This window comes from Pipistrellus kuhlii, unplaced genomic scaffold, assembly GCF_014108245.1.
Source record: "Pipistrellus kuhlii isolate mPipKuh1 unplaced genomic scaffold, mPipKuh1.p scaffold_m20_p_9, whole genome shotgun sequence".
NCBI lineage: Eukaryota > Metazoa > Chordata > Mammalia > Chiroptera > Vespertilionidae > Pipistrellus > Pipistrellus kuhlii.
This window is the reverse complement of record NW_023425595.1, coordinates 3,650,922-3,678,825: the sequence shown is the minus strand read 5'-3', so window position 1 is coordinate 3,678,825 and position 27,904 is coordinate 3,650,922. Positions and strand designations below refer to the sequence as shown.

The 27,904-nt window shown below is 49.8% G+C and overlaps 2 protein-coding genes across 2 annotated transcripts; one reads left to right on the top strand and one right to left on the bottom strand.

Annotated features, from left to right (window-relative positions):
• Positions 1-1,104: 1,104 nt before the first annotated feature.
• On the bottom strand, positions 1,105-10,833 carry LOC118712507 (tripartite motif-containing protein 60-like). The gene is made up of 2 exons (XM_036426287.1): positions 10,824-10,833; positions 1,105-2,549 (listed from the first exon to the last, which is right to left on the bottom strand). The coding sequence occupies exons 1-2, from the start codon at positions 10,831-10,833 to the stop codon at positions 1,186-1,188; spliced, it is 1,374 nt and encodes a 457-aa protein (XP_036282180.1). The 3' UTR covers positions 1,105-1,185.
• Positions 10,834-20,337: 9,504 nt separating this feature from the next.
• COMMD9 (COMM domain containing 9) lies at positions 20,338-26,743 on the top strand. Its single transcript, XM_036426288.2, has 6 exons — positions 20,338-20,473; positions 22,106-22,231; positions 22,995-23,134; positions 24,074-24,108; positions 24,944-25,047; positions 26,492-26,743. The coding sequence occupies exons 1-6, from the start codon at positions 20,423-20,425 to the stop codon at positions 26,630-26,632; spliced, it is 597 nt and encodes a 198-aa protein (XP_036282181.1). The 5' UTR covers positions 20,338-20,422; the 3' UTR covers positions 26,633-26,743.
• The last annotated feature ends 1,161 nt before the right edge of the window (positions 26,744-27,904 follow it).

The following is a 27,904-nucleotide window of genomic DNA, read 5'->3' as shown; positions in this document are numbered from 1 at the left end:
ACCCCGCTCTTCCTTATATCTCAAGTTTATATCTCAAGTTTTCTGTTTATTTCTGAGGGGCTGAGTCTCAGTCCCAGGCTATTCCTCACCACGGTTCTCTTTGCCCTGTAAGTGTCCAAGTCACCTCAAAGAGAGTAATGGCTCGGTGTCAGTGGCAACTCTGTCAGCATCTCCGGTAGCTCTGAAAACCCTTCCTCAGTCCCATGGATGGCCTCAAAGTCATTCAGGCGATGCCACCAGAAGCCTGTGCCAAGAGCGCCTGCCAGGGCCCTTCTGAAGGGCCTCTGGGACAGCATGGCCACTCAGCACATTGGTGATGCCCAACCTGTACGGACACGGCTTCTTTCAGGAAGGAGTTCCTGACCTAATCTGGGCACATTTGTCTTGAACAGACATTCGTTAGGGGCCGATGGGAAAGAAACGTTCTTGCTTTTCCGAGAGAGCTGCTGGGAAGGACCATTCCCCTTTCTGGGGAATGTCCCGGTAAGAGAGGAACCAGTGAGCGTCTGAACCTGCTGGCAGCCACCCATGGCCGTGACTTGAGGTCGTTTGCCATGAAATGGTCCCCACAGAAGGCAGAGTGTAGACAGAGGAAAAAACAGTCTTTGGTGACACTTTTGAATGCTCTATTGAATTTTAGATGACTTTGCAATTATGTGGACCAATACATGCCCTTTCTGAGGTAGCATCCTACTAAAATGGTTAGAAAAATCAAACACTTTTAAAATAGGCATGAATTACTTTTACAATGTTAGAGAAATAACTAGAAGCGACCAACAGCATCAAAACCCAAAGGATTTCTTTGGGGAAATTCCACAATAAAAACAGTAAAACAACAACAACAACAACACCTGTTAAAATGGCAGGTATTCTCATGGGTGTGCAGTGGGCCAAGTAAAATCAATACAAGCTGTTATAATAAACTACTATCCTTTACAGGTTATCTACCATGTGCCAGGCCCTGTACTAAGCCTGTGATATGCAGCATCTCAACCTCCCCCACAATCCCATGAACAGGGTTCTATAAATATCCCCGTTTTACAGATGAGGAAACAAGGACTCCAAGAGTTTATTTTATCTTATTTTTTATTTTTATCAGAAATGTACTTGAGACTTTTATTACAAGCACTCTCTCTGAACACAGGAAGAAAGTAGAATGCATGGGACAGATGACAAGGCAGTTCATCATTCATCTTCGGCTATACGCATTACAAGTGATTTTGAAGAATGTCCAAGGCAGAAATAGGGCCTAAGTTTTCCTGTAAAACGTTCTCTGAAAGTACACAAATGTGATCTCTTTCTCAAATTATAAAAGGAAACTTCTCCCAGCTCATAGTCCAGAAAAATGCCTATCCGCTCCCAGTTGACTAAATGGCATGTGACAGATGTATTCCCCCAGCGCTGAAGTTTCCAGCAGCCATTTACCAGGAATGGTGACATCAGAGCATCCCTGGGCAAAGATTCCTTACACACGCCCAAGGACCACACCCCTGTGCCTCCTATTTCTACCTGCCAAAAATGCCTGCCAGCATCAAACCCCTCAGAACTCAGGACAGCTGCGAAAGAAGAGAAGGCCTGAAGGTTTCGACAACCAAACGATGTCCCATAGGCCACACTTTTTCTATTTTCTAAGATAGTGAGACTTGGATGGGCAGTTCCAGGATCCAGTGTCAAATCTTCGTGAAACGTGCGGATCATTTTATGCAGGCCCAAATAATTTGGGGGGAGTTCGAAACTCTCCTTCTCTAACTCATGTGAAAAGATGGCTGGGGTCTCTAGGTTTTCATATCTGTTGTGGATCCTTTCAATACCAGTGAGAAAATCCACGTCAGTCTGCACACACTTACTGATCATGTCACGAAGCAGACTGTTTAATGTGGAACGGTGGTTTGATATTTGGTTTTTCTCCTCGATTAGTTTTTCTTGAACTTTTGTTTCTTTAGCTAGCAGACTCGTAAGGGTTTCCATCTGTTTCTCTTCCAAGAAATGTTTAAGTTGTTTAAGTTCAGTTTGCAATTCATCCTTTTGATTTTCTATCCTCTGTCTCAATTCAAGACATTCCGGCTCTTGCATTTCTGACCGATTTTCAGTATCTTTGATCTGCTTGCTCAAGGACTCAATGCAGCTCTTGAGCTTCCTCCTCTGAGTAGCTGCAGCTTCTTCAATGGGCTTTAGGGGGTGATTCCTATGATCAGGGGAGACCCTGCACCGGGCACACAGCAGCTCCAGGTCCTTCTCACAGAACAAAGCCAGAACCTCACGGTGCTTCTTACACAGGGGTTCCTCTTGCCTTCTCCTCTTTACCCTCACGGTGGGCATCTGCTGAGCAATCTCCATCACGTGGCATAATTGGGGGTTCCTCTTCAAGCTCCTGTCAGGGCAGTGGTGGAGGCAGACAGGGCAGGGAAAGGTGCCCTGGAGGCCTTCCCAGCACTGTTGGATGCAAGAGGGACAGAAGTTGTGCCCACAGGCAATTGTCACTGGGTCTGTCAGGTGATCCAGGCAGATGGGGCAGCTGGCCTCTTCCTGGAACTCAGCCACCAGGGCAGCTTCAAAGGCCATGGTGCAGTGAGGGTGTCTGTCCCAAGACGGTCTCTTCAGTCAGAGTGAGGAAAAGTGAGAAGCTGAGGTCTGCTCAGACCTCCCTCTCTGTTGGAAGGCACCAGGAGTTTCCGAGAAGAGTTCCTGCCACCAGCTGATGTCCAATCTTCTTGCCGCCCTCTCCTGTATTTAGCACCACATTGCACAAGGGATGTAGAGTGCTCCTGGTCAAAAACCAAGCTCAATCCAAGTCCTATGTGGTTTCTGGAGCCTGTTCCTTTGAGTGAGTCCCTGAAGTGTGTCTCCAAGAAGAGTCTCTGAAGCCAGCCTCCTTCCAGGTAAATGCTCAGGAATATGACTCTGGCCTATATATACCACTAGGAGGGTAATCTCTTTAAGACCTCACCCAATAAGGCTCCTCCCTGGAGATGGCACTCCTGGGCGAGGGTAGGGATAGGATGTTCAGAAGTCTGGTTGATGGGAAATCCTCTAATTCCTGCAGGTTAGGGCAGACACTAACCTTGTTACTATACATAATCTAATTTGCACCTTTGTAATCCTCTCTTGAACTTCCCAACAAGTTTCAATCCTATTTGTTTGAGGAGGAAACTGAAATGAAAAGTAAAATCTTGCCCTAGTGTTTTGGCTTAGTGGATTGAGCATCAGTCTGTGGACTGAAGGGTTCCAGGTTTGATTCAGGTCAAAGGTTACATATCCAGGCTGCAGGTTGAATCACCAGTGGGAGGCGTGTAGGAGACAGCTGATCAATGATTCTCTCTCCCCCTCCCTCTCTGAAATCAATAAAAATATATTTAAATAACTTTCTGCAGTGGTGTCACCCAGGGAGTTTCTGAAGTGCTGGTTCTGGTTTCCCACTACCAGAAATTGTCATTTCATTGGCCCGGGGTTAGGAGTTTTAAAAGATCTCCATGTGATTCTAATCTGCAGCCAACCTTAGGAAGCACTGTTCTGGGGCTTACAAAGGAAGCACATTGATTGCAGGCAAGGAAATGAATCCATAAAGAAGACAAACTGATAACATGGCGAGAACAGGATACATTTTGCAAGGTTAGTCAGGATTCCAAGAGTTTAAATCATCTGCTCAATGGCACAGTAAGGAAAAGGCCAAACAAGGATCGAGTCCTATTCATTCAAACCCCTACTCAGACCCAGGGCACAGCTGCCTTCCTGGGCACATAGCGTACATAATCTAACCCTCACACCACTCTCCAGGGCAGGGCCAAGAGCAGATGTGGCAACTCATACTTACGGAAATTATGTAACAGCAGGGAGCTCCCACCACTGGCGAGTATACAAAAGGGTGAGCCACGAAAGCGGCCCAGAGTATTTCATCTTAGAGACTAACAGGCATGACCATCGAGATGTGGAAAGAACCTTCCAAACCTGGCACTCAATGGGGCCTTCAAGAGTCCTAATTCATCCCCTTCCTTTGGTACTTGAAGAACTAAGGCCCAGAGACGTTGCCTGTGCTGCCAAGGGCAACACAGCATGTTAGTGGCAGGGGAACAACGAGGATGGAGATCTTCTATCAAAAGAGAGCTTTCACCTAACCCAGAACTGCCTCTGAGGAGCTTCGTGTGTGGGGTGCCTGCTGAACCTACTTGATTTGGGAGCTCTTCCCTGTCTTAATGGAGTAGATTCAGACCCCAGGGCCAGTTCTTCTGATAATGGCCCCTAATTTTTCCCAACAGAAACAACCCCTTCCTCTAAATGCCTAGAGATCTGTGTGCTCACACCGGCTGCTGTTGTCCCCCAAGGACCTCCTAAATCGTCACTTTATGTTGACGTCAGGTGGACTCCCCACACCGGGAAGGTAACCCATTGCCTCACACTGACACCTGGACCAGCCAGCCCCATAGACGGAAATCAGGCCACTTAAGGAGGGCCATACTCCAAAGGAATCTGAAAGCACAATCCCATGGAAATACAGAGAGGGTTGACAGGGTTAAAAGCAGTTCCTATGGGACATGATTCAGGGATAGCACACATGGTCTTGGGGAGCATTATTAATAAGAAAATTAATAAGTGTCTTAGAGTTATATAGTGCTTGGCAGCTCTCCAAGCACAGTCCTACGTACCATCTGATCTGGGCCCCGTGCTCACTCAGGAGTAGCAGCATCTCTACGTTACAAATTTAGAAAACAGAAACATGAGATGGTTATAGCTGGTCAGTGGGTCGTGCCCATAATTCTCATCCTTTGATTCCAAACTCTTTTTATTCCACGAAGGGTAATCCCACAAATATGCTTCTGGCTTGGGATGTGTCCACATACCCACAGATCAAAGCTGAAGAACCAAGTCTCCACAAGAAAAAACAAAACCCAACATAGTAAATGTTTTTATTGGGGTATTTATTTCCACAGGTTAATGAGTCCATTCATGCACTTCGGCATTAATTGATATAGACGTGCACAAAATGGCGAAGGTAAATTTGGCTCTGTCGTTTGACTTGCAACGCTGTAGATTTCAACACTCTGAGCCGCCAGGCGTCTTCAAACTACGGCCCGAGGGCCACATGCGGCCCGCAGAGGAGTCTGATCCGGTCCGCCAGGTTTTTTGGGCAGTGAGCGCAGCCGAGGTGTTACAGTAGGAATTAGTAGTTCATATAGTCCGGCCCTCCAGCTCTCTGAGGGACAGTGATCTGCCCCCACTTTAAAAAGTTTGAGGACCCCTGCCGGGAGCGATGGATAATGGCATCGGAGCTTAGCGTTTGGGTTCTGGAGACGGGCTGCCTGGACTTGAACCTCAGTTCTGCCATTGCTACCTGGGGATTGCTGAGCAAGTGGCTTAACCTCTGTGTGGCTTCGTTTCCTCGTCTATAAAACTGGGATAATTGTGGTGCTTCGCTCATAAACTTGTTTGAAGATTAAATGAAATTATATACAAAAAGATGCTTAGAACAGTGCCTGGCACGTAAGAAGCCCTTGATAGGTGTTAGTGGCCCGTGTTTTTGTCACCCTCCACATTAAGATCCTGATCAGTATTATTGACGGCCCAACCAAATTTTTACTTTGCAGGACTATGAGCTTCGGAAGTCAAACTTTAAACGGAAATGCTGCACTTGGGATTTGTTTATTCCTGCTATGTTCTTTAGCAGTAAAAACGCCATGCATTTATGTCACTTTTTTTTTAGATATCGTCCAAAGCCTTTCTGAAAATATTCTCTCATTTACTCCTCAATAACAAGAGGCCTGGGATCATTTTCATCCTGGACAGATAAGGAATCTGAGACTGGGGGTATTAGACTAACTTAATGAGCATGAGGGCCACCCCAGCCTGGCAGGTATAACCATTATGGAAACCTTGTTACTATCTACCAATCAGCTTAGTGTCTACTAAAGCTGGACATGGAAAACCTATGATTTAATCATTTCACTCCTGGGAACATCATGGATCTAATCAAATAACACAGACCCAGTGTATGGGGAGGTGCATTCTAAAGTCTGCTGGGAAGTAAAATATATATATATATATATATATATATATATATATATATATATATATATATATATATATCATCCCCCAAAGCAAAATTACTCTTGAACTTTCCTTAAATTGTCCATAACACACGGAATCCACCCCTGAATGTGTGCTAAGCAGATTATATAACAAAGTTCACTTAATCCTCACATCTCTATGAAACAGGTTCCATCAACCCAAGGTTACAGATGGGCTCAGAAGGGTAGAAAAACGTGCTCAAGGTCACAGGGCTAAATCGGAAAGTGCTAGGATTTAAACTTCATCCCTGTCAGTCCCCACACTCTTACCCATTTTGTCCTACCTTTCCAGCTGGTTGCCTTCACGAGGATAGGCAAACCCAGTAAAGGAAGGCAGAGAAGAGGGCATTTGGCACTGTGCCCCAACTTCCCTCCCCCCGATATCACCCATCAACCCAGTTGCTGGCCTAAACCCCAAGAAGATGTTGCATTGGGTTCTCTTCTTCTCCAGTTTCCCACTCAGAGCCTCAGCCTCGACCAAGAGTCTGTAAATTACAGCCCGTGGGCCAAATCCAGCCCATCACCTGCTTCCCAAATAAAGTTTTATTGGAACACAGCCAGATCCATTAGACTATGTATAGTCCATAGTTGCATTTGCCCTACAAGGGCAGAGTTGAGTAGCTGTAACACAAACCACGTGGCCCACGGTTCCTAGTCTATTTACTATTTGGCTCTTGAGAGAAAAGGATTGTCAACCCTTGGCCTATTAGACTAATAGACGTCCTGCAGTCAGACCTCTATAGGGACTGGGAGAACATTGATTTCATCATATCCCGGCCCCAAATAACAAGTCTCCTGGGCACTTGGGCTCCAGCCCCAAAGACAGACGTCTGGATGCTTTCTGTTCTAACTGCCCCCCTCCCCCCCTTTTTTTGGTAGCTAACCCTGGGAGAGCCTTCCTGGGGCCAGGTCACCACAGTCATCTGAGAATTGCACTACTGTGGAGTCACTCCGAGGCACAGCAGTAGTTTGCATATCCGTTACAATACCACATCAAATTTGTTACAAGCCTTGTTTGATCCCAGCACTAAACTCTGCTCATGCATATTCCATCTTCATAACTAGCAGCTCGTGGAATATGGTCAGTTGCTCACAATTTACATAAAATCAAAGGGAACACCGGTCAGGAGTGCGGGGCTATTAGCTCTACCCCAAATTAATTCCTAATGTAGCTGATGAAAGGAAATGACTACAAAGCTAGTAGCCCCCAGAGAAGTTAAGATTCCCTAAACTGCATATCAAGAGAATCATCAGTAAGTTTAGGAAATGTGTAGTAATTTAAAATTCCTAAAACCAAGGCTTTCTGCTTAAATTAAACAATTTCTGACTTGACTAAAGCCTTCAGTAAAACAGCATTGAGGTTTCTTGAGTACATCTATCCATAGACTTTGCAAATTTGAATTTTATACCGGGAAAGGAGGCTAAGACACTTTCCTGTCCTAATAGTTCAATTCAAGGCACAGCTTTGAAAAATAACAGCTACAGCCCGACTGGGGTGGCTCAGTGGTTGAGCGTCAACCAATGAACGTGGAGGTCACAGTTCTAATCCTGATCAGGGCAAATACCTGGGTTGCAAGCTTGATCCCCAGTGTGGGGCGTGCAAGAGGCAGCCAATCAATGATTCTCATCATCGATGTTTCTCTCTCTCTCCCTCTCCCTTCCTCTCTGAAATCAATAAAAATATATTTTAAAAAAGAATAATATAAAAATAAAAATAATAGCTACAGTTTTCTAAACTTTTAAATTGGATGAAGCTCTGTTTTTATATACATGATCTCACTTAATCTCCCCAACATCCATATAAATACTTACTATTATTATCCCCGTTTTGCAATGGAGGAAACTAAGGGAAAGAATGATTAATTAAACTTGGAAAAGTTCCCATCACCATCTGGACAGACAGACCTAAGTGTGTATTTCCTTTTGCCCCGCAGTGCCATATACACATCTTGTAAGAAGTCATCCTCTGGGAGACATCCCATTTATGATTCGTGAGAGATTCGGCTGTTATTTACTCAAAAAGCACAGACTGCATTCCTATTGAACAGCAGGCACTGTCTGGGTTCTGCAGGCATCTATCATGCTCTTCATTTTTCAGATGCCTAACTTGAGGCTCAGAGAGGTTGGGTAACACGGCCACCGTCACAGATCGAGTACCTGACAGAGCCGTCAGGACCAGTAGAGGAACGGGCAACTGCAAAGTGCTTGGATGCCCCTCAGGAGAGCACAGTCTTGAGACATCCAATGTCTCCAGTTGGAGATGCGGAGCATTGGATTGGGTAAGTCTGTGCCCTGGCTCTGGGGCCAGGCCATGCTTAGCAGAAGGAGTAAGAAATGTGACGTTCCCACGGGGCAGCGAGAAGAGAGCAACATGGGAAGTTGGTGTGGGGGAAAGGGCACCGAAGAGAACCCTACAGCACAGCCACACAGGGTCTTTGGAGGCAAGAAATCTCCGGAGAGAGGTTGAAGTCTGTGGTGGTATGCACACGTGTGTGTGTGTGTGTGTGTGTGTGTGTGTGTACCCTGCAATAGGCACCCCGCATCCCTTCCTCAGAGCTCGCCAGGAGATGGTTAGGAGAGTCCATCATACTCACTGACGTGCAAAGAGAGTTTCACAGGGCCGTGGTCAGCAAACTCATTAGTCAACAGAGCCAAATATCAACAATACAATGATTGAAATTTCCTTTGAGAGCCACATTTTTTTAAACTTAAACTTCTTTTAATGCCACTTCTTCAAAATAGACTCGCCCAGGCCGTGGTATTTTGTGAAAAAGCCACACTCAAGGAGCCAAAGAGCCGCATGTGGCTTGAGAGCCACAGTTTGCACACCAAGGTCTTAGGGTAACTCAACGAGGCACCTTAAGATCTGGATTGTTTCAAGGCTACAATAGAAACTATCTGTATGGACACAAGAGCCCCAGCTCTAGGGGCCCACTGACAGCCATCCACGCCCCATACACCAGCCACAGGGAGCTTATTCCAGTTCCTTCTGGCCAACCACATGATTCAACTGAATCGGGGATTCTGTAGCACCATGTACCAACCAGAAAAAGAAGACTCACGACAAGGTGATTGAGCCTCAGCTTCCCTCTCGCTCACTAGGAAACAGGCCCTTTGCCCCTCACGCAGCCCTGTGAAGCAGGTGCTGAAGAGAAACTGAGGCACAGAGAAGTTCAGCGGCCGGATGAAAACCCACAGCAGCCGATGACAAACACAGCTGGGACTTCACCGCAGGCCGGCTGGCTTCAGAGGCTGGAATCCCAACCACAACAAGCACCCCTTGCTGTACTGCGCTCTGTTTTATTGCACGTCACAGGTATTACTTTTTTATTTTGTTGTTGTTAATCCTCATCTGAGGATATTTTCCCATTGATTTTTGGAGAGAGTGGAAGGGAGGGGGAGAGGCAGAGAGAGAGAAACATCAGTGTGAGAGTTATACATCGATTGGTTGCCTCTGTGTGTGCCCTGCCTGGGATGGAGCCTGCAGCTGAGGTACGTGCTCTTGACCAGAATCTATCTACTGAGCCAACTCGGCTAAGGCCACGAAAGTTACATTTTTATTTTTTTTATTTACAACCTGAAGGCAAGGCCCTCCACCAGCAAGAAGAAGGCCCCGTTTGTTGCAGTGTCCAGATGGAGCCTGCACTATCCGGGTGTGCAGGCTGCCCATAGGGCAGGACAGTCATTGCAGGGCCCTCTGACCTCAGTCCACACTCTACCTCGCAGTCTTCTTCAAGGTCGAGTTCACTGGCGATGCAGGAAAGGGCAATGGATTTTGAGGTGTTTGGCTATAAAAGACACCAGGGAACGCATGGGGCTGAGCCGGATGGTACCCGGGCCCCTCCCTGCTCTGAGCCTCTGCGATCTGATTACATCTGAAGGGCAGGCCTGGCCATCCTTGGCTCACCTGCTGCTTCAGAAAGAGACAGCGTTTGGCAACACAACAAAGCAAAGCCAGGACATGGGGACCAGGACAGGACGAGCTTGGATGTATTCGACGTTTCAGACCCTGGAATGCACTTAACTCTTTGTACCTTGGACATTGGTCCGGTGGCTTCAAATGTCTTTGACAGGGGAGTGAAAACAAAATAATATTAAGAGTTGGGGATCTCAAATAAAGCTGCTAACGGCTGCTTTACTTCTCGCCCCAGGCGAGGTTTGCCATTACAAAAGGAACTCCTTCCAGGAATCATAAGAAGACAGAGAATTAGCAATCTGGTGCTGTCGGGAGGTGGGAGGAGGCTCCTCCTATTTGAGGCACCATTAACTTTTAGAGTCGTTTTCACACTGACATTGAGCCGCTTACTTTGCCATTACGTGGGGAATAGGTGGTCGGGGGTGTTCCGTGAGCACAGCTGCACGCCACCATCTGGCACGACCTGTGGCATCCTAGAGGAGACATCTGGCTGCGGCCCGCCCCTCTGGAGAGACCCCGCCAGGCTTCGCAGTGAATGAGCAGGTCAGGGGTGCAGGCTGCCCTGCCCGGGCGAGAAACGGTAGATTCTGCTCTGTCTTAAGTACAACGAGTCAAGGTCTGTGCTGCTGGCCACACAAAGCAATGGCTCGCCTCATAAAAATCAACTGCAAAGGCTACTGAGCCTCTAACAGGCCCTCCCATGATGCTTTGTAACAGTGAGGTGGGTGCTGGCATCTCTCCTCCTGTTGTATAAGTCAACTCAAGCCCGGAGGGGACGAACTAGATATTCAAGCCCACACATCTAGTTAGCAGTGGAGCCAGGACTTGGATGTAGGTTATTCTGGTACCGGATTCCATGCCTTTAACCATTACCCTATCCTGGCTCCCAGGTGGGTGGACCAACAGCGGTGCCATGGTTACACAGCACACAGGCAGCCTCAGACCTTAGCAGTCGTATTTCCACGCACCTGCTCAGGGTGCTTAGTGAACGGAGACCTGGAGACACAGCAAGGGCATCCTCAGCACATGGAGATGGCTCTCCACCTTCAGGAAAAGCATACCCCGCCCTCCAGCTTTCACTCGCACCCCCCTCCTGCATCCTCCCACCTGGTTATAAGCCATGGTAACAGCCAGCCAGGTGACTGCCAGTAAGTGGCAAAGCAACCATTTTGATCCATCACCTCAATGCCTTTTCCTCTCTGAGCCACCCTCTAGATCTCTCCATCTATACGGGCAATAGATTTACCCGATTATCACAAAGGGCATTCAGTGCAAAGTCTCCCGCCACACAGTCCTGGCTTTCCAGGACTGGCATCTGCATCGCTTTGCCTTGTGCTTTCTCTGGCTGCCAGTGTTCATCCAGCAATGAATGCCACCATCGCCACCCCCACAGCCTTCAACCGATGACTGGCCAAATTCGGCATACATACATCACCCAGCTCCCTAGCCACGCAGGTGGGAACGGGCCAAGGGTCACATCCTATGTTGTTTCCAATGTCCCCAGCAGGATCAAGCCCATTGTGGCAACTTGCCTGAAAACATCCATTGACTGCCTTCTCTCGCCTATCTCACTCCACTAACAGTACACTTTGAAAGCCATCCCCGTACACCATCATTTTATTCTTACCTTCCAGTTGCAAGTGAAGATAGTGAGGTTCAGAGAGATTAAATGACTTACCCCATGTCGCAGACCTAGGCTGAACTGTGGTACAGAAACACCCCATGCCCAGTGAGCACCCTTTCCTCTACATCCTACCACGTCCGAGCATGGATGATGAAAGACACTGTAGTAACTCCTTGGCTACAAAGCGTATTTTGGTGAAAATGGGTCAGAGAAGAGTTTATAGAAAGTTCTTACAGTTTGGGATGTTCTAAGAAACTTGCCCAAACAGCTCCAAGTCATCTCCTTTCTGAGCCATACTCAGCACTCGCTGTTCCGGGGACTGCCGGATAGAACGTGCTCTCACGGCTGGTCCTACGCACCGGCCACAACATCTAAACCCATTGGGCAATACTCAGAAACACCGCCAGTAGCAGTCGGCTATTGCTGCAAAGTAAGAACCTGTGACTTACAAAAACAAGCATTTTCCCCCCCTCACTCACAGGTCTGCAGTGTGGCTAGGGCACCTCTGATTCAGGTTGGGTTTGGATCTGTTCCATGGGACTAAGTCTGGGGCCCAGAGAACAGGGGCTGTGTTTTCCTCATAATGGTTACAGGAGCCCAGAGAGGTCACACCACATGCATTATTTAAAACCTCTGCTACAATCAGACCCACTCACTCACATGCCATTGGCCAAAGCAAGTCACTGATTAAGCCCATGGTCAGAGGGGCAAGATGTATACTCTGCCCCAAGGTGCAGGGCAGGTGAGGAGAGATTTGCTGAGTAATACCCTGTGGCAGGCTGGCACAGCCAGGGTGCCTTATGTGCCGCGCCAGCTCAGCCAGGTTCGGTGAGCCTGAGTGGGGACGGTGAAGGACTGAGAAAAGACAGACAGGAGAATGAAAGCTGGGTCTCAGTGGGACGCTCTCCTCTCTGATGGACAGCTAGCGACAGTGCCACGGACTACAAGCCGTGTCTTTATTTTATAGCAGAGGCCACAAGGCAAAGGAAGGGTGTAGTCAAGATGTTTACAACCTTCTCGTGGGTTTCGATCCAACTCAATTATATGCAGCTGAACTCTATCAAGCCCATATCACTCAGGCACATGGGGCCACGTGTTCGGACTACAGGTTCAAGCTTACAATTACAGCTGTTGGCTCTCATTGTGCTGGGAGGGCTCTGCCCTCCAAGCGGGGACTTGTACGTGGCCACGAGAAGACTGAGCCCTCTCATTAGTCCGAGGCTTGAACCTGTCCAGACACTGTAGCCATTCTCCACAATACTTCAAATTCATGATGTCAGCTAAAAGCTGGATTCCCAGGGAAGGGAGTGCAGCACATCTCTTCAATATCCCGCAACGCTAGGGATGGCTGCTGCCCCATTCATCCAGGTAGCCTGCTAGAGGACTTTTTCTGACAGACCCCGAGAAGAGCGAAACAGTCTCCCAGTGAGATCCCCAACGTAGAAATGGTCTAGTGGAGACTGGGATATATCACGTCAGCTACTTCTCTCCTCCTGGTCTCTCCTAAATCAAGCTCTCAGGTCTCCCTTCAGAGAGGATTGGACCTGCTTATGTGAGTGAATCATAAGCTCCTTCCTACACAATTTCTAGCAATGGAAGGGACGACTTGGCCAAGACGTAGACCCGTGGAGAACCAGGAACCCATGAGCCTGACAATAGACGCTTAATCCCCTCCGTGTGCTGGATGCCATTGGTCCCTCCACTCAGCTCCTCCACATTCATTTCCTCTTTTGCCTCTCAAATGGAACCCTACTTTTGCTCCAGGAAAAATGACTCACCTCCAACAGAAACCCCGGGAATAGGCCCAATTGGCCCCATGGTAACTTCACCCCCTTTGCCAGAGTTGGTCCAGGAACAGGTGGGCCAAGGAGGCAATCCTGTGTCCGTGGGGAAAGATTGCTGGAATGCGTGGGGAGGGGCTTCTGGGTAAAGGAGAAAGCTCTGGGAAGAAACCCATGCTCCCTTCTTTCTCTGACCCTCGCTACGTCTAGATGTCACTGCCGGAGCCCCATGCCTTCCTGAGGTTGAAAACAGCAAGAAGATGGCAGGTCAGAGAAGTGGAGACAGGAACAAGCATCCTGAGCACATCACTGAACTGCCGCAGGAGCGTCCCTGGCACATGCCTAAGGATGTCCTCGCTTGAAAAGGAGGCGATAAAGCATCCTGGGGAAGGCGTCTCAGCCAGCTTTGCCCTTAGCCACGGACCTGCAGCACGCCGGTGGGCAAGTCATTTAGCATCGCAAATCCCATTTTTGCACCCATACCTGGGCCCTAGGATTGTGGCGAGAATCAAAACGACATGCACATGCAATATCTGAAGCCTAGTGGTGCCCGGTGCCTGGTGTGGGCACAATCTCCCCAGGATGATTTTTTTTTTTTTTAGAGGGCTTTGGGGTGCCACCCAGCAAGAACTTCCCACTCCTCTCCTCCCTCTTGTCCCCTCACCCCGACTCCTTCTCGCCACCCCGGTTCAGATGGAGCCTAAGGGGAGAGCAGGAGACTGGCCACAGACCCTCTCCCAGCTCCAGGCCCCAGCTGGAGGAGGAAGAGGCGTGTCCACCTGGCACAACTATAGTCTGATACCCAGTGGGCATACCAGCTACTGAATTGAGACTGGCAGGGGAAGAGTGGGATTGCACAGAAAATGCTGAGGGGCAGTGACAGGCAGACATGAAGGTGGCTTCCTGAAAACTCCCTGTGAGTCCTGTTTATTTAACATCCTACACATGTGGCAACATGGCCCATGTCTGGCCAAGTGAGAGTGCTCACTGAGCAATTGTATCATTCTAAATTCCTTCCCTCACCCATAAGCAATTCCACCTTCTTTGAGCAAGACAAAGCTAAGGACACCAGACAGACCATCAAATAGCATCTGCATTCCTCTAGCTAGCAAGTCAAGTCCTGTCAAGCCCGGGGCCGTAATGCCACCCTCCGTAGCTCCAGACCAGCCCCAGGGCAGGGCAGGCTTTAAAATCACACCACACTCCAGAGAGAACTGAGTTCGAATCCTGCCGCTGCCACTTGTGACTCCTGCTCTCCCCTTAGGCAAGCTGCTTAACGTTTTTGTACTTCCATTTCCTCGTCTGCGAAATGGATATACTACAAGCACCCTTTCCACAGGGGCATTCGGTGGGAGAAAAGAGCAAACAGGTGCCAACTCTGAGAGTGCCCGGCATGGGGCAGAGGCCTTGAGACACATGGTGATCGCTCCATATCACGGCCTCTCAAAGGGAAACCTTGGTCCGCCGTAAAGAACACTATGCAAGAGGGGTGGTGAGGGAAAGCACAGATTCTAGAACCAGACTGCCTGGTGCAAGCATGTGAGAGTGGGAAGCACATTGCATACGTATTTGCTATCATTGCTGTCGATAAAGATGCATATAGCACTATGATGCAGGTGCAATGCAGGCAGTCAGAGCTTCGTCATGGCAGCTGGGAACCGGCATCTCAGTAAACTCAAGTGCGTCCTGAAGTTTCTAGTCTATAAGACACTTCAGAGGCACTGAATGGGGGTCAGACAGGCAGTCACCTCAGTTGCTTGTCTTATTTGTTTGCAAGGTGTCTTGAACCCAGTAGCCTATCCTGCTGGGGCCCAGCCCTTGGCACTGCCTCCAGCCCCTCTCCTCCCCAGCAGCTCTCCGCCTCTCTCCTGAGTTACCTGGTCTGGTTCCTTCCTCTAGGGCAGGTCCCACCTTGCAGGGCAGAGGCGAGGTCCCCCGCCTTTCAGCCTCCTGAGATGGTGACATTGCAACAGGCCCAGCTCCCTCCCCCCCCCCACCACCACCACCATCGCCTGTCCCTCCGCTGCTTCCCCACCTGCGGGGCCTGCGGACTGAGGGAGAAAGAGGTGGTGAAGATGAAAAGCTGACCCACCCCACAGGAAATCCATTGTTTAGCCAAATCCGGGACTGAGAAAAACACACACACAAGTGTAACACTGGAGAAAGGAGAGCAAGGTGCCATTCAAGGCCATTGGCAGGGCCTCCTCGCTGTGCATGGGGGAAACAATAGGGCCCTGTGTGCATGAGGACAATGCTGTGTGTTATCAGCTGCGTCTGTGTCGCTCCTGGGACCGAAGGATGAGAAATGAGGCCACAGTGCCCTCCTGGGTCGGATGCCTCTGGAATTCACGAACCAGAGCCACCAGCCCTGTGGGAGGCCATGGCGTTCTGTCCCGGGGATAGGGACACCTGCTCAGCCATGCCCCCGCCCTCTCTTCTCTAGTCCCCTTCCAGAGACTCACCTCGAGTTAGCGCTGAAAAGAACCACACATGTCACCTCTCTAACCATGCACATCCTCTACTCCAAACCTTGGCTTGAGTGAGGGGGCACCTGGCTGGGACCACTGCCCGGCCACACAGCCTACGTGGCCCAGTTGGCAAGGCCAGGTGAGCCATCATGTGGCGGCATCCATGGCAACCCCACAGCGCACCAGAGCGTATGAGTCCAGCAAGCTCGCAGAATGACCTCATGTGCTCCCGCCTTCATCCTGGCTCTGCCACCAACACCCCTGGACCATGAGGGAGGTTGTTCCCTGACCGTTAGTTTGCCTACCTGAAAACTGGGATTCTTTCAGTGTTAAGGTCAGGATTATATGAGTGGATACAGGAACAACTCTTAGAACAGTGCTTACTCCCTAGACATCACTTGGGAAGTATGAATGGCAACTTAGATGCCCACATCGCCCCGAGGACTTGCTTAGATCCATGAAGAGATGGATGGAAACCCAGGGTCCCACATCCCAAACTCAGCCCCACCACCCACATTGGCTCACGTCGCTGAAAAATACTCCCAGGGATGAGGCGGGTGACAAATGCACGGAGAGGGTCAGCTGTGACACACCAAGGGTCACTCACCAGTCAGCTGTGCCCTCACCAGTCTTCAGGGGCGGCCAGGACGCAGTTCCCGCCAACGGCTGCCACGTGGAAAGGCGGGATCAGCATGGGTAGGCTGGTCACAGAATATAAAAGAGCCAGAAATGTGGGTTTTTATGTCAGATCTCCCCATTTCTAAACACTGTGTTTCTAAAGACATCGTCTCTGCAGAGTTAGCCCCAAATCACATGGCATGTGATGCCTGATCTGGACACAGATGACATGCCAGTCCCATGCACACCTGTCACGGTCAGTCCCTCCATCCCCAGTTTGCCTGTAGTCTTCTGGTGAGCGGGTCACTCTTTGGCTTGGAGCAGAGGACCAAAAAGGCAGAGCTGCCCTCTCCCTGGACACCACCCTCATCTCAGTCCACGACCTGGGGGTGACGAAAGGGAAACCGGGGAAATGAGGCGGGCTCACCCTAAAGGACCCCAGGCCCTGCGGTTTAATCCACCCCATGCAGGTGTTCTTTTGATAAAGAAGGCAGTCAGGGCCTGGCCAGTGTTGCTCAGTGGTGAGAGCATTGGACCATGCACCCAAGGGTTGTGGGTTCCATTCCTGTTCAAAGGCATGTACCTGGTTCGTAGGTTCGATCCCCCATGCTAGAGGCAACCAACAGATGTGTCTCTGTCACATCAGTGCTTCTGCTTCTCTCTCTCTCTCTCCCTCCATTCCACTCTCTGAAAAAGCAATGGGAAAAATATCCTCAGGTGAGGATGAACACAAACAACAAAAAAAAGAAGTCAGAACTTAGAGTTGGGTCCGGCCTAAGAGGTGAAATGTGCTTCTATGGACGCGCAACTCCCAAGCAAGATGGCTTGGATTGAGATGCAGCTTCACAGCCCGGGGGCAGCTGATCAACGTCATAATAAAAGCTGGTGAATATGTACACAGATAATAATTTAATTAAAAAAATGTAAAATAAATAAATAAATGTGTGAGCATGAATATTAAAAAAAAAAGAGCTGGTGAGGAGTGGAGGAACGGGAACCTGCGACCCTGCTGACAGGATGTAAAGTGGCCCAGCCGCTCCGGAACACAGTCCCGCAGCTCCTCACAAAGTCAAACAGAGTTACCATGTTACCATGTGAGCCGACAATTCCTCTCCTGGATAGATATCCCCCAAGAGAGATGAAAACATAAATCCACACGAAACTCCTACAAGAGTGTTCACAGAGCCATTATTCACCATAGCCAGGAGGTGAAATCAATCCCAAAACACACCCATGGATGAATGGATACACAGAATGTGCTTTATCATACAATGGAAATGATTTAGCAATCAAAAGGAATGAAGTAGCCCGGCTAGCATGGCTCGGTGGTTGAGCATTGACCTATGAACCAGGAGGTCATGGTTTGATTCCGGTCAGGGCACATGCCTGGATTGCAGGCTCAATCCTCAGTGTGGGACATGCAGGAGGCAGCCAATCAATGATTATCTCTTATCATGAATGTTTCTATTTCTCTCTCCCTGTCTCTTCCTCTTTGAACATGGGTAAACCTCAAAACTCCTGGGACAAGGGGGGAAGGGGGAGAGACAATAAAAATACCACATATCAGATTATTCCGTTTATATAAAATGTCCAGAATAGACAAATCTATAGAGACAGAAAGTAGATTGGTGGTTGCCTAGGGCTAGGTATAATGGAGAGTTTTGGGGGGTTGGTGGCTAAAGGGCATGGTGTTCTTTCGGGGGTGGTAATTATGTTCTCAGATGGACTGTGGTGATGGTTACATAACTCTGAAAGTAACTAAAACCCATTAAACTATACACTTGAAGTGGGTAAATTGTATATGTGCATTATACCACAATAAAACTATTACCAAAAAAAAGAAACCCAAACTATGATTGTGACCCTTAATTGCCTTCCATTAAAAAATTTCTGCATCCATATTGCTCTGTTCACATCAGCCCCACCAGAGGAGACAAGGAGGCCTCTGAAAGGATGCTTTCCCCAGGAGATCAGACCTAAAACCAGGGTGACTCACTGACCCGCTTTACCCAATGCTGTCCCAGTGTTAGCACTGAACATCTCATGTCCCAAGAAATCCTTTATCCCTGGGAAAACTCTTTATCCCTCTGCCACCCTGGGGCAAGCAAGCCCTTTCCTATAGCACAGGGAATCTCTCCCCGTTAGGGATGCCAGCGGCGAGAACCAAGTTACCAGATAAACAATCCTTCCCATTTTGGGTATAAGTCATCCCTAAGCTCCTCCTCACAGTCAAAAGATAATTTTATTACTGCTGTCCCCATTTTACAGATGAGGAAACTGAGGTTCAGAGACATGAAGTAACTTGCCAAAACAGGAGCTAGGAATTGAACCTGGGTCTTTTTCCAAAGCCCAAAGTACCCCTTCTACTCGTCGTATTGTGTCTCACCGTACCACTGGGCCAGTTTCCCGGGAACACCCTTACATTGTGTTGGCTCCCTGGGGAAGCCAGATGTCCAGACAGAAGCAGCATGAGCTTTTTAGCTCTGGGAAAACAAAGAGACAAGAACAGTTTGGTGGTTAACAGCATGGACTGTGGAGTCAGCCTGTTCCAAGTTTGAATGTGCGCTCTGCTGGACAAGTGACTAAAGTTTTCTGTGATTCAGCCTCCTCCCCTTTATATAAAATGGGAGAACAGTACTGTGTGTGTGTGTGTGTGTGTGTGTGTGTGTATCAAATAGGGTTGTTATCGGAAATAAATAAATCAATAAGTGTGGGAGAGGCTTAGACAGAGAGTGGCAAGCTGATGAAATAAATGAAAGCACAGTTTGACATATTCAGAACTGGGAAGAATTCAGATGAGTCCTAAAGAGAGCCAGGCAGAGGGACAGAGGCATGACAATGAACTCTCACATCCTATTCTGTTTCTTCCCATGAAAAGGTTTCTGATTGAGGAGTTGCTGGAAACTCCCCACTCCATAGGTATGCGTGCCAGCATGGGCAAGGGTGACCCTGAGTGGGGGTGGTGAAGGATTGAGAAAAGACAGACAAGAGAATGAAAGCTGGGTCTCGGTGGGATGCTGTGCTGACAGAGAGCATATCTGATGGAGAGCTAGAAGCTGGGTCTTTATTTTATAGCAGATGCCAGGAGGCAAAGGAAGGGTGTAGTCAAGATTTTTACAACATTCTCATGGGTTTTGATCCTACTCAATGACATGCATCTGGTCAAGCTTTGTTTACTTGCAGCCACATTGGGGCACCTGGAGCCATGTGTTTGAACCATAGGTTCAAGCTTACAAGTACAGCTGTTGTCTATCATTGTGCGGGGAGGGCTCTGCCCTCCAAGCTGGGACTTGAACGTGGCCATGAGAGGACTGTGCCCTCTCATTAGTCTGAGACTTGAACCTGTCCAAATACTGTGGTGGCTCTCCACATATAGGCACACCTTTAAAAGCACCCTGGTGGTGGCAATCCAGGCAGCTCTACACCAGTGGATGGCACCAAAGCCCTAAGTGAATCAGTTTCCCCATCTGGATGAGCCAAATGACACCAGCTCCTATCTATCTCTCGCAGAAGGAAACTATATACGCGAAAGCAATTATGCATTCATTCTTCGGGATAGGGGAAAAGGGTGAGTTCCAAGAATTCCGGTAATGCACAGCCACAATGTATTCCCAACCAGCCAAGTAGCGGGTCCCTGCGCTCCCACGGGGCCCGCCATGCAGGCGCATTCCTCAAAGCAGCCAGCCTACCCACTTGGGTCCAGGAAAATCAGAGTTCCCCTAGATCTCCTAAGTAAACAAGCCCAGCCCGCGTCCTCCCCACCCCATTGCCCTCAAGTCATCTGGCGGACCTAGCCAGTCTCCTAGCCCTTCTGGGCTCCTCCCCATCCCTCAGTGCCCCCGGCTTGGCGGGTTCCGCCTCCCGGAAGGACTACAGTCCCCAGCATGCCCCGCGGCGGCCGAGGGGACCACATGACCGCGCCTCTCCCATGAGGCGGTCACATGAACTAGGGGAAAATGGCTGCGTTGACTGCAGAAAACTTTGGGGCTCTCCAGAGCCTGCTGAAGGTAAATGGAGGGGCGGGGACGGGCCGAGGCGCCCTTTGTCCCCGGGATTTTAGGCGGAGGAGGAATTGGGAATAAAGGGGCCTTGATTTGGAGTCAGGACTCTCGACACTACCTCTCCGTGGCCCCGGGGAAATCGTTGCGCGTTTCCTGGTCGTTAAAAAAAAAAAAGTGAATATAATTTATCCTGCCCTCACCTTGGTGGGGGAACAAATAAGATAATGCGTTGTGAAGGCGCCGTGCAGATGCCTCCCACTAGTAGCCTCTGGGGCCGGCTTTGGTGGTGGGTGCAGGAGGCGGGTAATTGTCAGGCCCGCGGGGCCAGTTCCGATGGCAGCCAGCAGCCCCTCGGGCTGGGAGGTGGAGAAATGGTCTCTGCGTGCACCAGCCCCTGAATCAAGGGCATTCTTCCTTCACCGAGCCCAGGGTTTTCCTGTACCTCCTTTGACCCATGTAAAGGCCAAAAAATTCTGATGATGTTTTGAAGGATTGTGAGGTTGAAAGGGTCGTACTTCATAGAGTTTCAAAGGCCCTAATGAAAGGCTGGAGTTATTTGCTTAACTTCTGACTTCCTCCATGGGAAGGGGCGGCTTTAGCTTCCTTCGTAGTTCTTGTCTCTGGCGGACATTATGCGTCTGTCGTCTTTCTTCCTCACAAGAATGTAAGATCCATGAGGGACTTCTTAAAAAACAACAACGCACTGGAGGAAGAGGATTGAGTTAATAACACTCAGCACTGATGCGTGCAGTGGTCCCTTTGTTGTTTTAACCACCTCCCCGGTGTTTTGTCTTATTTTCCATCCCTAAAAGCATCTATTTTATTCACAAATCTGTTGCCAACAAGTGTACCCCCCATCCCAATACCTGGCACACAGCATGTGCTTAATAAATAGCTGTTGGATACATTAATGAAGGACGTAAGAAAGCTGGGACTGGAAACCTAAAGCTCACCCTCATTGTGACTGCCTCCCCTTCCCCCCGCCTATTGGAGGTATGGACTTCCGTGGTCAGGCTCTGCTGATCCCTCTGGGTGATGGGACTTGTGACTGCCTGGCAGGGAGCACCCCACTTAGCCCCAGCCTCTGACTTGGCCTTGTCTGACACCCTGGCAGCAGGGATGTTGGAACACCTCGTTACAGCTTTCCTAGGGTGGAAGTCTAGGCTTCCCACTCGGCCTTTGCTGACCTGGATCAGGGTGGGGCCGCCGTTCTTTCTGTGGTGGTTGGCTGGAGTAGAGCGGTTATTGTCTAAGGTTTTCTATTTTGCTAGGCTGCCCCCACTTGGCCCATTGGCCAAAGAGAGCAGGAACTTGTGGGAGCTTTTTGCTTTCTGCACCCAATGGCATTCTCCATTGCCCTTTCTTCAGCTCAGAGTCTGGGATGTATGAACAAAAAGAAAACCCAGGGAGCTCACCACCATGTCATTCCTTGGTCAGGAGGGCGGTCCACTAATAGAGGGGTCTTCTCTCCCTCTCTTAGTTGTCTTAGGTTTGTTTTCCATATAGTGCCCAGGATTGCTAGTTGTACTTAATGGGAAGAAGGAGGAAAAGTGCTTCTCATCCATCTTCCCTAGGTACATTCTGTTCTAAAGCATGTATTTTTGGTGATTTGTTTTCCATCTGTGGACTAATTCATAGGCTTCCTCAAAAGACGTTGTCAGACAACTATGCCAACAGAGCTTTTCCAGTTCAGCCCTCGGCTCGAAAGAACTGCTGGATACCACGTGTTCCAGCTTGTCGGTGACCCAGGAGGAGGCAGAGCAAGTAAGTGAGACCAGCAGTGACCTTTGACCATCGGGCTCTCAACTCCTCAGTCTCTTTCTTGACCCCCTGCCCTCATGGCTGTGTCCAGGAAATGTTCCCCTTACATGTCTGTCGACATGAAAGCAAACTTAGATTTTTATTTTTTCAGTGTCAGTGAACTGAACACCTTTGTTTGGAACCTTTATTTCCTTGTTGGAAATGAGGCGTGGCTGGGAGACCTTACCCAGAATCAGAGCTCCTGACCGTTTCCTTTTCTGACTTGTTACCTACACAGTGTGGCCAAAAAGCAACCTTTTTATGGTTTTTCATTCTAGGCCTGTAACTTGCTGATGCTTATTAAATGTTGGTTGGATACTTAGGCAGACTTTTCAGGGATCGCTGGGCAGAAACTGGGAGGATGTTGTTAGATCGGCTGGACCTCTCCTCGGCTCAGCTGATGGCCAAGAGGAAGGGGAAAGTGTGGCTCCTGGTATGGAGCTCTCACAGCCTTATTTTTCCAGGGCAAACAGTTTTCTAACACAAGAGGTCACCCAAACTGGCCCATGCTGTTGTTGGTGGTGTTATTATTTCAGCGTGGAGCTTTGTTCACTGAGGTTGGCACATGGGCATTGGCATTGACAGCAGAGGCCTCGGGGCTGGTGGGACTCCATTGAATGACTAGCAATGTGTGGCAGGCTGGGAGGAGAGCCCTGTCCCCTGTTCCCTGTCCCCATCTCCTGGCCCACTTCTCCTCACCACCCAGGACTCCCCATCTCTCCCGCAGCTGCTCCAGGCCCTGCACCGCCTCACCAGGCTGGCAGTGTTCTGGGACCTGTCCACCCCCGAGGCCGTGCTGGCTCTCTTTCCTGCAAATTTCCACCAGAATCTCAAAAACCTGCTGACAAAAATCATCCTAGAAAACATGTGAGTGCTCCTTTCTCCAGAGTTCCTTGTAAGGTTTATATTTGTTCTTCCTGTTCTAGAATGAATACGTTCATTCTTGAAAAAGCACACACGGTGAGCAAAAAGAAGCACCTGATCCCGCCCCCCAGAGGGTCGCAGTGTGCATTCCTTAGCAGGAGCCTCTGGGGGGACGGGGTTGGAGGGCATTTCTGTTTTTAATGCAGTGGGGAGATGCCCCTTTATAATGAGCTGGTTTGCAATGAACAGTATTAATGTTAATGATATTTCAGATCCGTACATACTTACCTCCATTAACATTTGTAGTGGCTAAACAGATTCCATTGTATAAAGAAATTCTGTGTAATTCAGTTAAGAAATTCCCAAGGGTTAGACACTTAAGCTGTTGGCCATGTTCACTTCAGTGAACAATTTGTCACAGAAACTTGTTTTGCCTGCATACTTATTCCCTTACCGGGCTACAGGCCCTGGGCGGCCCTGGGCAGTGTGGCTCAGTTGGTTGGGCATCGCCCTGTGCACCAGGAGGTTGCTGGCTCCATTCCCAGTTGGCACGTGCTGGCTGTGGGCTCCTCCGGTAGCAGGCATGCAGAAGGCAGCCGATCGATGTTTCTCTCTTGCATCAATGTTTCTCTCTCAAATCAATATAAAAAGGAGAATAGGCTAACCTTTTCTCTGCTTGTCTAAGAATGATGGCCAAGAAGATGGCAATGCATTGAGCCCTTTCCTTTTTTTAAGTGGTGAAAACGAACAGCACTTTGTCCTTAAAAGTCACTGAGCTTTACAAACAAACAAACAAACGACTGCTCACTGGAGTGGGGTGTTCCTGTGGTCCTTTCCTATCAGAAGGTTTGGGGGTCACAGAGCAGGGCAGAGGCCCTGGTCCATGGGCCTCTCCCGTTATCCTTTGCCGTCATGTTCACCTCATCTTTCCCTCTAACACAGATCTACGTGGCGAGCAGAAGCCCAGGCTAACCTGAGTGAGTACACGAAATGTGCCTTTTCCTCCTCACCCTCCTTCCCAGCCCAGCTCCCAACCTGCCAAGTGGCGAGTTTTTTTTAACCGAAAATCAAAGGGAATGAACCTAATCCCAAGCTCAACATGTATGTGGGTTTTAAAATTCCACTTATTTTTTTCTGATTATAAACTTAATACAGGTATGTTGTAAAAAAACAAATCAACAAACTGAAATTTCCAAGTAATAAGTGAGATACTTAAAATAATGATATTTCCATTAGGAAAGAAAGACATAATTGAAATTAGTGTGAAAGATTGAATCAAAGTGAGTATTTGATAAAGGATCACAAAATTTAACTCGGGGCTAGTCACTCCGCTGAAGAACTCTGCCTGCATTGCTCGTTAGTCCTCCCAGCACTTGAGAGTGAGGCTCAGATTACCCCCATTTTACAGATGAGGAAGCAGAGGCTCAGAGGTCAGGCAAGCGGTGGAACCATCTCCCAGCCAAGTCTTTGTCTCTCAAACAAAAGCTCTTTCCACTGTTGTCGAAGTTGCACGTTTCCTAAGCCTCAGGCCTCCACCCGTCTTCTCTACCTGCATCCCTTCTCATCTTGTCCTGCCTCCCAGGGGCCGGGGCTCAGGCAGCAGCCTGGAGAGGCTGCCACTGCGAATCAGCACTCAGCACAGGTGGCAGGGAGCAGTGGGCCCATCTGTCTCCCTCCATGGGACAGCCCATTGCGTGAACTGTCATTGTGAACACGCTTGGCATTTTCTCAGTGCCTGTCACAGAGTAAGGGCTCGGTAAATGGGGGGACGTGAGCGCTGAGCTGGGCTGTCCTCCTCCCCCTCCCCCACAGTCTCTCTGCCGCGCCTGGTGGACCTGGACTGGAGAGTGGACATCAAAACCGCCTCCGACAGCATCAGCCGCATGGTGGTGCCCACCTGCCTGCTCCAGATGAAGGTACGGCCATCGTCATCCTCACTAGGAGGACGGGAGGGCGGCAGCGGGGGCCATGGGCAGTGCTAGTCTCCCTGGTTCGGGGCCCTCTCGCTCCTTAAGCAAAAAAGCTTCAGCTCTCCCCCGGACACGGCATTTATGACGAAGTATATGTGCTCTACCTCAGTCACACAGACACATGCACACACCGGGAGGAGAAATTTTGAAATAATGAGATGGCAAATCAGATTTTAAAAATAATTTGCCGATGCCTAAAGGTCACCTCATACACCCACAGAAACCTGAGCTCTAGCGGGAGAGCATGCATTCAGATCTCAGATGGCCTCCATACGCTGGTCCCTGGCGGCCAGCGGCTGGCGGCCTGTCCAGCGTGGCTGGGTTACTGCTCCTCCTTCCTGCCTTCTGGAGGGTCCGTTCATTTTCTTGGTCTCACACTCTTGCCTCACTGGTGGTATCTTCACAGTTCTTTCTAGGAATCTTTTAAAGCCACGGACCCATTTTTTTTACAAACATATTTTATTGATTTTTTTACAGAGAGGAAGGGAGAGGGATAGAGAGCTAGAAACATCAAACAGCTGCCTCCTGCACTCCCCAAACCAGAGATGTGCCCGCAACCAATGTACATGCCCTTGACCGGAATCGAACCTGGGACCTTTCAGTCCGCAGATCGATGCTCTGTCCACTGAGCCAAGCCGGTTTTGGCAACTACGGACCCATTTTAAGGGTTTGTTTGGTTACATTTAGATAATGCAATGCTGTATTTACTCAACCAGACACACAGACTCAACACCTCAAAGAAAATGAAATTGTGCCTCTAACAATGAAGTTTTTAGATATTAGTAAAGCGTGCTTTTAAAGAAAGCTATAAATACAAATACAGGTCGTGGTACAGAGGTGGGCTGACGGTTGTTCGTCTGGGACAAAACACGCAGGTTATGATGATTACAGTCGCTTCATTGACTTGGGGAACAGCAAGTGGCACAGCGCTCTTAGGTACGTTGAGTGCTCCACGTGCCTGCCTTTGTTTACACGCCCTCGCAGTCTCCTTGCTGTCCGCAAGTACACTGTGGCTCAGAGCTCCTATAAACCTCCTGCCCATCCCTGCATCCCCCTGGACTCTCACAGACCCCTACAGCCCATTGCGTGAACTGTCAGTGTGAACACGTGACGTTTTCTCACCTGAAGGTTGAGTCAGAGTCGGGTGAGCCTCGGCTTCCCTGATACCTGCCCTGAGCCCTCATGGCGAATGGAAACTGACCCCAGCCCCAGAGCCACTCCTTCCTCCTCCCAGTAGCTGGCTGACTCCAGGGCTAGGACGGTAGCTCTGAGCAGAGGGCTTCTCAGAGGTTCCCCTGATGGGGCGGGGCTCCCGGGTCCAGGGCTTGCCCGCTGGGCAGGAGGAGGTGAGACGGCGATGACTCTGGGGCTGTGTTCTTTCTCATTCCAGATCAAGGAAGACCCCAGTCTGTGCGGGGACCGCCCCTCCGTCTCCGCCGTCACCATGGAGCTGAGCAAGGAAACGCTGGACACTATGTTAGACGGGCTGGGCCGCATCCGGGACCAGCTTTCTGCCGTGGCCAACAAATGACCCTGCCGGCTGCCGGCCCCACTGCCCATGCCCCGGCTGCTGCCAGCGATGGAGCATCTCCCGACTGGACTGACACCAGCAACTCCACTAACACCAGCGGGCTGCCCTGGTGGCCAGGGGACGAAGGGGGGTGCCATCCGAAGGTGCACCCGGATTGGAGGACGCAGCCACACCCCCACGCTGTCCTTATCTTCCTCTTCCCAAGCTGGTGGGCAGGAGCCTCCACCTTTGAAAGGCTCCTGCGAGCACCTGAGGCACAGCCGTGGCCATGTGGGGGCGCATGAGTCTGTCATTGGCCTCATGGCCGTTTGAAAATTCAGGTGCCATTGGGGAGCTCTCTAGTAAGTTCCTTTCCAGCACCAGCTCTGAGGAGCGTGTTGCCAGCCCTGGGCCATGGAGAGCACTAGGTGGTTAGTGTCAGTGGCTCCCGCTTTTCTGTCCGAGAGGCCAGGCTGACCCCACGGAGCAGTCACGACAGTGTGGCCACTTGCCGCAAGGCCAAAGCCTCCTGTCAGCACTGGAAGTCTGAAATGGGGGCCGATTCTCTTCGTGAAGCTGGGGCCCATCCTTGGATCATGCAGCCCCTCCAGGGTGGCGAAGTGGGAGTGATGGGCATAAATAACATTTCTGAAAACAAACTTGTGATTCTGGTCCACTTCTTGTAGCTTCTCTGCTGAGCCTGAGCTCATTGCCTTGGGCGAGGGCTGCCTCTTGTGTGCGGGTGGCCCAGCTTCCTGTTGCCCAGCCAAGCCCATGACCACCTGAAACCACACGGGACCCTCACTGCCTTCCGTGACCTGTGTGTCCTGTAGAGCAGAGGCAAGGTTGGCAGTGTGCTTGTCACAGCCTTGATGAAAGCACCCCTTAGTCACCTGACACCTCAAAGGACTCAGTGCGTGACCTGCCCCTTCTAGATCACTCCCTGAGCAGCAGCCTGTTATCCCAGTGCTTCCCCGTGGCGCAAGCATGTCAAACTCATGGCCGGAGGGCCGCAATTTACTGTGACAGCTTCTCAGTGGTGTGGGGCGGGGGGGTGGATGGGGGTGGGGAGGATGAAGGAGAAGCTGGGTTAAGAGATGAACAGGCAGCATGGGGATGGGAACCAGTTCCATTCCTTGGTGGCAAGGGCTTGATCTCTAAGCCTTAATCCTCCCAGTTCCCAGTATTTAAAATTAATGGGATAATTACGTTACCTGCTCCTAGGGCTTTTGTGAAGATTAAATGGCAAGGCACCCAAGAGCACATGGGAAAGCTGCCCTGTGCCAGCTCTGG

Coding starts and splice junctions, on each gene's coding strand:
- COMMD9 (XM_036426288.2), top strand. CDS start 20,423: ATGGCTGCGTTGACTGCAGAAAACTTTGGGGCTCTCCAGAGCCTGCTG. Junction 22,232..22,994: donor CCCAGGAGGAGGCAGAGCAA/GTAAGTGAGACC, acceptor TCTCTCCCGCAG/CTGCTCCAGGCCCTGCACCG. Junction 23,135..24,073: donor AAAATCATCCTAGAAAACAT/GTGAGTGCTCCT, acceptor CCTCTAACACAG/ATCTACGTGGCGAGCAGAAG.